This window comes from Microtus ochrogaster, chromosome 22, assembly GCF_000317375.1.
Source record: "Microtus ochrogaster isolate Prairie Vole_2 chromosome 22, MicOch1.0, whole genome shotgun sequence".
Taxonomy (NCBI): Eukaryota; Metazoa; Chordata; class Mammalia; order Rodentia; family Cricetidae; genus Microtus; species Microtus ochrogaster.
Genome location: NC_022023.1, coordinates 11,934,444 through 11,945,976, shown reverse-complemented (window position 1 = coordinate 11,945,976; position 11,533 = coordinate 11,934,444). Strand labels below are relative to the sequence as shown.

Sequence of the window (11,533 nt, the reverse complement as noted above, 5' to 3'; positions counted from 1 at the left end):
CTCTCTCTCTCTCTCTCTCTCTCTCTCTCTCTCTCTCTCTCTTTGGATCAGGATGTAGCTCTCAGCTACTGCTCCAGTGTCATGCCTGCCACCATGCACCCCACCATGATGATAATGCACTAACCCTCTGAAACTGAAAGCAAGTCCCCAATTAAATGCTTTCTTTTGAAGTGTTAACTTGGTCCTGGTGTCTCTTCATAGCAATACGAGAGTGACTAAAACAATGTACATATGTATGTATGCATGTGCATGCATGTATGTATGTGTGTATTTATGAGACAGGTTTCACTCTGTAGCCTGGACTGGCCTCAGATCTGTCACCCTCGTGCCTGTGCCTTCTGAGTGCTAGGATCATGGCTGGGCATCACCACGCCTTCCTACCGTGCTGAGGAGAGATCTGCTGGAGGCACGGATGGAAGCGTCACCAGTTAGGAAGCTGTAGTGCACACCCAGCTCACAGATGGCACTGGCCTGGACCAGAAAACAGTGGCTGTGTCCAAACGGGATCTCATTCAGGATATATTGTGAAGGAGGACCCGAGTAGATGCTTCCTTTCCTAAGAGTGGCCTTGGCCGTGGTGTTTCCACAGGGTGACAGAGTGGTGGCAGAGACACCCTGGCTCCAGGCTGTGGGGCTGGAGTTTGCTGCCTTTTGTTTTGTTTTACACTTTATCAATCGTTCTTCTCAAGCTGCCCTCAACGCATCTGCATTCATGGAAGAAAACAGAGAGTGGTACCCAACACTCCCTGAGAAACACTGGGACAGGCGTCATCTTTGGCTCCCCTGTCAGCCCTGGTCCTCAGCCCACCACACCAAAATAAATAAGTAGTAAAGTAGGTGGCCATGATCAGCCTAGACTGCTCCGCTCCTCACTGTTCAGGCAACTGTGAGATTCTGTTAAGCTAATAAAAAAAAGAATTTTTACTAGGCAGGCAGTAGGGTTCGGGTCTTCCAGAGCAACCCCACCCCCACCCCAAAGCAGAGGCACGTAAGATCAAACAGTAATAGTCTCATTTTTCATAAATGATGATAATTTTGATTTAAATTGTTACAACTTGAGAAAATGATCTCAGAATTTTAAAAAATGTATTTGGCAGTGTATTTCAGAAAACTCTGTTTTGAATCTCCTTCGATCCATGAGTAGGTGTAAGGAAATATTGTTGGCAGGATGAAGCTGCTATGGGGATTTCTTGCAGGATCAGAGAAAGAGACAGACAGACAAACTATTCTGTCTGTGTGTATGTCTATAGGCCAGAAGAGGGCACCAGACCTCATCACAGATGGTTGTGAGCCACCATGTGGTTGCTGGGAATTGAACTCAGGACCTTTGGAAGAGCAGGCAATGCTCTTAACCACTGAGCCATCTCTCCAGCCCCCCAGACAGACAAACTAAAAAGTCCAACATAAGGGGACAGGTGACCTGGACGTGGTGATGTATGTCTGGAATCCCAGCACTCAGGAGGGAGAGGCAGGCAGATCTCAGTGAGTTCCTGGCCAGCCAAAGCTACCCAGAGAGACCCTGTATTTAAAAAAAAAAAAAAGAAAGAAAGAAAGAAAGAAAGAAAAGAAAAGAAATTGATTAAATAGCCCAGTGTATCTTTCAAGAAAATATTGTACAAAAATTAAGATAATATAGTAGAAGATCGTATAAATGATTGAAAGTATTGAGGCCCTATTATTAATTTCAAAAGCAATTGTAAGTGAGATACACGATATCATTTCATTTTTAGAAGATGAATGCATATAGAAAGCGCACGTGCTTGGTGCTCATGTCTGATGAGACCACAGGTTCTAGAAACATCTTCTGGGGCTACCGATGGCCCAGCAGTTGTAAGGACACTTGCCGCACATCCCGAGTTCAATCCCCGGGACCCACATAAAAGTGGAAGGCAATAACTGACTGCAGAAACCTTCCTGACCTCCGCATGCACACACAGACGTGAAAAACTAAAACAGCATTTCCCCAGGCTTACGAGTGTATGTGCTTTGTAATATAGTCAAGGAGAAATATTAGAAATATTGGACCCGGAGGCGGTCTCTGCCAACGATAACTTTTTGGGAACTTCGAGCCTGCCTCTGCTCTCCCTGCAGTTGGAGGCTGTGAAGGGATCGCTCTCCCACCAGCCCTGCAGGCCTTGGATCGCTTCCAGTTTTTCATTACTGTAGATAATGCTAGGATAATGATGATCATATCGAAGGCCCCTTTTCTCATATTCTCAATTACCTTCTCTGCAGCTTCCCAGAAGCGATATCTCCGCGTCAGTAGGTATGAATGTTTTTGTCACTTACAATATGTGCTTCCAAACTGCTTCTCAGTGGGGCTGTACCAAAACACACCACCAGAAGGATCTTGCCAGCACCGGGGTTTATGATTGTATTTAGTGTGTACTCATTTCACGGGCAAAGAACAGCACTTCATTATTTTGCTTCAAATTTCCAGCCAGGCCGAGCAACCCTCCTCAGAGGTTGTTTATTTACTGTATGTATTTTTCCTCAGGAATTTTGCCATTTATCTATTGGCGTTTTTATCTTGTACAAACTCTGTGAAAAAATAATGGTCTTTTTTTTTTTTTTTTTTTCTTTTCTGCTTACTGTCCTGTCCTGTCCTGGCTGAGGGAATGTTTCCGGGCTGCTGTTTCCCTTCTGAGTCAGGGGTTTTGGTTTTGGTTTTGTTTGTTTGTTTTGTTTTGTTTTGTTGTTTTTGTTCCTCCACTCAAAGGCTTTGAACTGTTACGTAGTCAAACCTGTCACGTCTGTGATTTTTCTTCCTTTGGCCGCCAAGTTTAGACAGTTTCCCTTCTAGCCCTTAGGCAGCAGTCTGATAAACGCTTAATTCTGTTCGCACCCCGGCCTGGTGTTTTAAGGTTGGTCTTTCTCATGGTGGCCTTAAAACAACTGAACAAGACCGAGCTTACGGCAGGAGGGGAACACACATCAACAGGAAGATTATTCTGCTTGTCCAGTTGATAGAGATCTGTTCTCCTGGCTCGTTCCCCTCCATCCTGTGTCAACTGACAACACGTAGATCCATTTGTTCTGTTTTGTTTTTTGTTGTTGTTTTGGGGATTTTTTTTTAATAAGGTCTCACATTATAGTCCAGGCTGTCTTGGAACTCATTGTGTATGCAAGGCTGACTAACTTTGAACTCTCAGTAATCCTCCTGCCTCAGCCTCTCAAGTACTGAGATTATAGGCATGAGCTACCATGCATAGCTTATTGTATATCTGAACATGTAATATATTTTAAGTGAGCATTTTAAAATGTATCTGTGAGACGTTTCTTGTTTGTGAATATGTATTTTTACAATTTATTTATTTTAATTTTATGTGTCTCTGAGTGTTTTGCCTGGTATGAGCACCATTTAAATCTGCATGCAGTACCTGCAGAGGCCAGAAGAGGGCATCAGAACCCCTGACACTGATAGAAATGGGTGTGAGCTGCCGTGTGGGTGCTGGGAACCCAACCCTGCCCTGTGCAAGATCAACAAGTACTCTCCACAGCTGTAAGCCGTCTCTCTAGCCCCAATCTCCTCTTTTATTGCTTTAAAACCTCTTTTCCTGAAATTTCATTCTTAGTTTGTGTCTGTTGAATGTAAGCAGAGTCCTTTACAAACTTAGAGTTCCTTTGTGGAGAGGGACCACGTCTTTGACATGACTGTTTCCTTCTCAGTAGGCGAGAGCTCATTCAGGAATAAACCCACATGGACCTGGGGCTGGACGGGGGCAAAGGGGCAGTTTACCAGAAGGAGAAGCAGGGCCCCTCCCCGTCAGGGGTTCCCCAGAGAGGGAGTCGTGGCCTCCATCCCCAGTGAGTCCCCTCTGTTTTAAGCAGCAGGTAAAGTGATTTTTCCTTTGACAGCTCTGGACTAGTCAAGACATAGTGAAGCCCCATGTCTGTAGCTTGGTCACTAGGCCTGCAGGGGGCGCAGGCTCTAACAGGAAGGATGCTCTTCTCCGCTGGGGGTCGTGGTCGGGCTCTGGGCTTGCCAGCACTTGCTGTCTATCGGGGCTCCCAGTGCTGCTCAGAGAAGGGAGCTTGTGCTCACCCCAAATGAGCACTTGACAAAACCCCAAGAAATGTCAGGGTTGTGTAACTTGCTGGCTTTTCTTGTTTCCCAGTGTTGCCATTTTTACCCTCCCCTGGTTTATAATACCAGCATTGTCTGTTAAGCCATTCTCTGTGAGTGTGGATTTGTACCCTGACTGCAGTGCACAGAGACCCCAGAAGAGGGTGTTGGGTCCCCTGGGGCTGGAGTTCCAGGTGGGTGTGAGCCACCTGACATGGGCATTAGGATTCATGTCTCTACAACTAAGTGCTCTTTACTGCTGATCCATCTCTCTAGCCCTGGCTTTAGGATTTTTAAACTATGGAAATATTAGAACATTTTTCAAAATAGAGACGATATAATAATAAACACCGCACATATCACCTAGATTTCAATTTTCCTAATATCGGTTCCTTCTCTTATCACGGTGATCAAAGCAACCTAAAGCAGGCTTTCTATTGGCTCAGGCTTTGATGATGCAGTCCGTCAGGGTAGGGAAGATAGGAAGTGGCTGCTGGTCCCTTTGTATCTGTAGACAGAAAGCAGAGAGAATGCTGGTACTCAGCCCCCACTGCCTTTATGTCTTCTGAGGCCAGTATACAGGATGGTATCTATGCTCAGGGTGTGTCTTCCCACCTCAGTCAAACCTCCGTGGAAACACTTCGCAGATGTACAGAGAGGTATGTCTCCTAGGTGGCTGCCAAGGGAGTCAAGCAAAGCAGACAGTGAAGGTTAACCGTCACGTTAGCATTTTGTCCCATGTTGTCCCTCTTGCCGAAGCATTGAAAACCAAATTATGTAATAACTAAAGAGCTAGTCATGGGCTGTTTATTGCATTTTTCTATTTTGTACCTGAAACTACCCCCCTGCCATTTGTGGTGTTGATTTTGTGGTTGTTGTTGCTGCTTGTCGGGGTCTGATGATTTATATCGGGCTGCTCTAGACCTCTTTATATGACATGAACTGGCTTTGAGATTTTAGTTCTGTCACCTCAGCCTCCCACGTTCTGGGGGTGCAGGTATGCGCCACCAAACCCAGCCTCGCTTTCCTTTCTCATGGTTTTAACTTCCAAGTTCTTGAGTCCCTCCCATGGTGTTTGTGGGTTTTCTCAAACTCTCAAAATAGATTCTTCAGTGCAGAAAGGCTCTATTTCTGTGTCGCCTTTGTATTAAGTACCGTTAACCAGAGGATTTAAAATGTGTTTCTCTTAGTTACTGCATCTAGTTAGCACCTGTAACTTTGACACTGCTCCCAGGGTGACCGTGACCAGTGGTGTTTATTGGGGGGGGGGGTCGTATTTATTGGAAGGGGGGGCTTTCTTATCTCAGTTTCCTTTTAATGACAGTTAAAGATTTTCTGCCATTTGTACAGAATTTATAGGCTTACAATGGATACAGAATAATAAAGGTGGCTGCTGGGTATGGCCGGAAGTAAGATTCAAGTCAGTCCTGATAACTGGTCTGCATGTTCAGTTTGCAGAGAAGTTCCAGGAGGTGAAAGAAGCTGCCAGGCTAGCCAGAGACAAGTCCCAGGAGAAAATCGAGACCTCGAGTAATCATTCCCAAGTAAGTAATCTGTCCCTAAAATAAATATGGGGGGTGATCAGTAATTGAGATTCCTTCTTCCTTGTCGCTCTTGGCAAGAAGTGGGTAATTTTAGCAGCAGGGCTAAAATCTGAAGGTATTTTCAACGATTAGCCTGCTCTCAGCAAGATAAAGCGACTCGCGTTTATGAGGCTTTGGGATTTCTCAGGCATAGTACTGGACTCTTGACAGAGAGCTGTTGATACAGTCAGAGCTACCTGTCCCCGGGCCGCGAAGGGCTTGTATGGTGACTGTGTTTAAAGGTCAGGGTGTAGCACGGTGGTAGAACACTTTCTTAGCATATTCAAGACCAGGCATGTGCCCAGCATTGTAAGGGGGCTGGGGCTGGTCTTGGTTAGTGCACAGTGTCCATGTTAGGCCCATCCTGCTAGATCAGGGGCAGTGTTGGGCTTTCTAGAATTCCAGCAACCTTGAGGACAGGCGGTGTGAGTGGTGAGGCAGTGTTTACTGACTGTTGGGAAGTCCACGGGTGGGATGCTCTTCAGTGCTGTGGGTGCCTCCTGCTCACTAGAACAACCGCTCTCAGGGAGAGATCTCCAAGCCTCTCCCCATCTTAACAAAAGATAGGTGGGAGGTGCTTCCGCCCCCTGCAAGCTAGAAGTCTGCAGAGATCTGGCTGTGCCAGGATTTGATTAGCCTGTCTGCTTAAAAATGTGGTGATAATGGCTATAACAGACCCATTTAACCTGAGAGTTAGAAAATTACCAGCATGCCTGGTGTCTTTGTTGATGAGCGAAGGCTTGGCCATCTTATAGGTAGGAGCAGGGGTGGCTGAGCCAGACAACCTGGATATCTGCCTTGCACACTTCGGCATCAGGTGTGGAGATAGAGCCCAGAGATGCTGTGAGCCGGGGAATCCATTTCATTGACTAGGCAGGCGGTCAGCAGACATCAGGGTTGTTATATGGCTAGTGATGTGGAGTTGGAGTGAGGACGATGTAAGAGCTCACTGTGTCTCAGGAGGCTGCGGGGAGGGGGGCGCGGGGGTGGTGGTTTGGCCTGGGCAGCTGTGGTACAATGAGAAGGATTGGCGGGAGGGGGCAGCTCCCAGGAAGACCAGGCACACTGAAGTAGTCATGCTCAACCCCGACCTGGCCATGAGCCAAACAGAATCATCAGGGCCTAGGAAGTAAGTTAAAGAGAAGGTCAGGAGCAAGAGCCCTGATGGGAGAACCCAGCAATCACTCAGGGTGAGAGAGGCCACCAGGGCACAGGCTTGTGGCAGACTTGGTGGCTGGGGTGATCCATACGGGGAAGGCCCAGGCCTGTCTTGAGGTACATGCCCACACTGTGTCCTGGGATTGCCATAGTAAAAGACACTCCGGGTGGGTTTATGGGACGGAATCTATGCCAGGCCTCAGATGGACAGGAACTTCCCTGGACCTTTCTTAGTAATCCTTAATCCAAGTGAGAATTTGACTCAGTGGAGTATATTGAGTAATCACACAGGCTGAGTTCGTGGTTTGGAAATGTGGGTATAAACTATAGACATTTTCTCTATCTTTCTCTTTTTTTAATTTAGTGTTTAATTTAGCGTATGTGTATCTGTATGTCACATGTTGAGGAGTGACCGAGAAGAGCAGTGGTATCAGGTCCACAGGAACCAGGTGTTTGCAGGCTATTAGAAATTCCTTATACACATGCTGGGGTCCTGGGGTCCTCTGGAAGACTAATGTGTATCTTGACCACCGAGCCATCTCTCCAGCCCCCACGCCCCATGCATATTTAAAGCTACAGAGATGGTTCCTGGTGTAGAGAATTCTAACACACTGTCTTTTCCTGAATACCACGTTTTATAGATAAAGTGTGCCTCATAAGATATTAAGTAGAAATGAGGTTTTGTCTCGTAAGCCTTAGTTTTTATCCATCCTCGCTGATGGTGTCTGTTTTCCTTTCAACAATCAGCCGCCGATCTTCCTGAATCTTTCCCACGAATGAACACTCTAACCACGTTTTTCAAATAGTTGAAAATTGCTATGCAGTCAGAGTACAAAGACACTTACAGGTTTCATGCATGTGGTAGAGCAAAAGAAATACAGCATAGCTTGCTGTCGAGAAAGCAATGAAGCCGGCCCGCTCTCAGGCTAGGGTTGTAGCTCAGGAGCAGAATGCTCGCCTGACGAGCACAAGGCCCTGAGTTCCCACCCTGTCACCAGAGAACAAACACACACCTGTGTGCTGTGCCACCACGGAAGGATAGGTCGGTAGTATATAAAAATGTGTGTTTTTAGTATATCTCTCTAGTACATTTTTGTTACTCCTTTTAACCATTGACGAAAATACTTTGTAAGTCACGATCATTTCCTCCTGACTTCCAGTATTCCCTTTCAAAACTGCTTTTCTGCCCAGGTAATATTCCAGTTTGTATCATGATGTATTCCTTTGCCTCTTACAATTTGGGGCAGCTAGTTTTGTTTTGTTTTGTTTTTCTCATTAACATAAATACCATGGCTGTAAGCCTTCCTGCCCATCTGTGAGCATTTGATCATTCTCTGCAGGATAAATTTCCGAGATGGAAACTTGAGGTGTCTGTTGAGGTGTCTGCTCTTAGCCTACCGCGATGATCAGTTCCAACTCCCTCCCACCAGCAGTGACTAAGACTTTCCCGTCCCACACCTCACTAAGAAGACTTGTTGATTTGACAAGTTGTATACTATTAAATATGTAATGCAATATTTTTATTAATTCTTTGAGAATTTCATACAATAGATTTTGATTATATTCACCCCAACCCCTCCCACATCCACCCTCAATTCCCCTCCTAACTTCTGACCTTTCTCTCCCTCTCCCTCCCTCCCTCCCTCCCTTCCTCCTTTCCTTCCTTCCTACTTTCCTTTATTTCTTTCTATAACCCACCAAGTCCAGTTTGTGCTGCCCTTATACTTTCGGATGTGAGATTGTCCACTGGGGCGTGGCTGACCTACCAAGGGCCACACCCTTAAAGAAAACTCAATCTCCCTCCTCCACAAGACACCACCTGTCAGCAGCTCCTTAGTTAGGTGTAGGGGCCCCTGAGCCCCACCCTCCATGCCAGACTCTTGACTGGCTTGATCATATGCAAGCCTTGGTCAGACAGCCACGGCTGCTGACTTTAGATACTTGGATGTATACTGAATCATGAACCTCAGTGACCAGTTGTTTTGTTATGGCCTCCCCTTCTGTTCCCTGTCCCATGTTTTAAAGGAAATCCAAGATAACTGAGTACATCCAAAAATATCTCAGTATATAATTCTAAAAATTGAGGAGTCTTGGGCCAGCGAGATGGCCCAGCAGGAAGAGCACTTGCCGTACAAGCCCAATGGACTGAATGGCGTCAGTTGAGTCCAAGGACCCTGCAGCTGAAGAGAATAGGCTCCTGGGAGTTGTCCCTGACTCCACATGCGTATTTGCACATGCACGCTTGTGTGCGTTTGCCTGTGCGCACACCCTACACGCATGTACATAAAATCTTAATTTTAATTTAAAAAATGACTCAAGAAAAGATATTTAAATTTCACTTCCAATGCCTACTGCGTATATTTTCCCTGGGGTTTCATTTGCATTTTAATTTTGTTTATGGTTTCTGTTTTGTAATGCAGAAATTTAAGTTAGTCAGGTTTATGCATTATTCTCCTCGTGCTGCCTTTAGTTGCCTTCGTGCCTACTGGAGGCTAAATAGGATCTCAGATCTTATTCAAGACTAGATGAAGTTCTTCCTCCTGGTGGCTTGGTTTATTACAAAAAGACACTTCAGGATATTCATAAGGATGCTAAACAGTATTGAAGCCATATCTGGTTCCTGTGTTTTTAATAAATGTGTTGATCTAGCTCTCCTTGCCAGGAGCTGTACATTGTCTCTGTTTGTGATACTTTCTGTAGCCTCAAGGATTTTCTACTCCTGGGGCTCCTTATTGAATATAGCAACCCCTTTGACAATTGTAACTTCTGTGCCAGGGTATTTCAGGAGACTGGACATTCAAGCTTGGGAGAGCTTGAACACAAGAAATAGGAACATAAAGTCTGAATTAAGAATCTGTGAGTGATGGCCCCAGGTCTTATCTCATCAGTAAATTGCAGGCTTTATGAACTTCCTGTGGCGTGTTCACTTTGGGCCCTGGGATTGGATGTCTTGGTCAACCTTTTTGCTGACTAGTCTACACTGCATTCTGGTTCAATGATCTGTTTGTCCAGACTCATAAACACGTATTTTCTCATTATGCCTAATTTGCTGCCAATATAAGGACAAGCAGTAACATGTGAAGATAATTCACTTTGGCCAGGAATCTGGGTGTGAAACCCCGTCTTCCACTCAGGCATCCAGTGTCAATGGAACGGACGACGAGAAGGCCTCACATGCCAGCCCGGCCGACACACACCTCAAGTCTGAGAATGACAAGCTGAAGATCGCGTTGACACAGAGGTGAGGCGGCTTCCCGACCCACACCCCCTCTTCTTTATGCCTGTATTTCCTGGAGGCCTTTCCCGCTGGGCAGGGTGTCGGGAGAGAAGACTGTCCTGCTCTGTGCCTCAGTTTACCTCCTGGTCGGAGGATGAAGACCAGTTGATGCCACCGACCAGTGGCAGTCAGTGTGTATGAGTGTGTCAGTCTGAGCCAGTGTGTGTGAAGGATATACTTATGTGTGAATGCGTGTGAGAGAGTCTGTGTTTTGTTTGTGAAGAGGAACCTTTGACATTTATTCATCTTCGACAAGAAAGAGTTAAACACCCCAGAGAAGTCTATAAAATCCTAAGAAACATCAGCTGTCATTGAAAAGCCCTCAGCCACACTCTCAGGAGTGCCCGGTGCCTTTCTGTTAAAGCTGGGCTTCAGATCTAGGCGAAAATGCCCTTCAGTTCTGCTTTTAAAAAATTCTAAAACCATGAAAAATAATGAGATCACGCAAAATAAATAGCATTCCTAGGAGAATATTTGGAAAAGAGGTTTTCTTTATAAAATTAACTGGAGCCAGGTAGTTGTAGCGCACGTCTTTAATTCCAACACTCAGGAGGCAGAGGCAGGCGGATCTCTGTGAGTTCGAGGCCAGCCTGGTCTACAAGACCTAGTTCCAAGTCAGGCTCCAAAGCTACAGAGAAACCCTGTCTCGAAAAACCAAAATAAATAAATAACTGAAAAACATTGGTGAGGAATGTCCAGGATGGCATGGAGCACGTGGTTATTGTTGTTTTGAAACAGGGTCTTAACACAAGTAAGCAAGCCCTGACCTCACTCTGTAGCTCAGGGTAGTCTTGGACCCCTGGTCTTCCTGCCTCGGCTTCGCCAGTGCTGGGATCATAAACGCCTCTCTCTTTAAAGTGATTTCTGAGGGTCACAGATGAAAAAATTAACACAGCCAGTTGTGGTGGCGCACGCTGGTAGGATTTACTGAAGGAGGCAGAGGCAGGAGGATCACGAGTTCGAGGCCAGCCTGGGCTACACATTTAAAAAAAAAATTAACAGAAAGATATGTTACTTCTTGTCTTTAAAAATATTTATGGGGGAAAAAGAGAGGGGAAAATGTATGGAGATGAGAAAGATGGCTCAGCATTGAGAGCACTTGCTGTTCTCACAGAGAACATGAGTTCTGTTGCCAAAGCCCACGCTGGTGGCTCGTGATTGCCTGTAACTCCATGGCAGGGAACCTAGCACTTCGTTTGGCCTCTGAGACCCCGGCACACACATGACACACACACACACACACACACACACGAATAAAACCACAGATCTTTAAAAATATTTGTTGTTAACACATCGTTCTTACATATTTATTGCATACAGCGTGAATATAGTGTGTTGATAAAATCAGAAACAGCAGCCACTTCACTTCAAACACAGGCGCTTTCAGCCAAGAAGGGGTAAGAAGCCTGGGTTGTTCACAAGGTTTTGGTCTCTTCTAAGTGGTTCTGC

At 45.8% G+C, this 11,533-nt stretch overlaps 1 protein-coding gene across 3 annotated transcripts in view; it reads left to right on the top strand.

Moving 5' to 3' along the window:
- The window catches only part of Homer2 (homer scaffold protein 2), a 92,941-nt gene that overhangs the window by 68,543 nt on the left and 12,865 nt on the right, over positions 1–11,533 (top strand). For 2 of the 3 annotated variants that reach the window (XM_005357669.3, XM_026784348.1), the window contains exons 4-5: positions 5,518–5,610; positions 9,909–10,048. In XM_005357669.3, coding sequence (XP_005357726.2) covers positions 5,518–5,610; positions 9,909–10,048 — 233 coding nt within the window. The remainder of the gene's footprint in view (positions 1–5,517; positions 5,611–9,908; positions 10,049–11,533) is intronic. The other variant, XM_005357670.3, reaches the window with a different exon arrangement.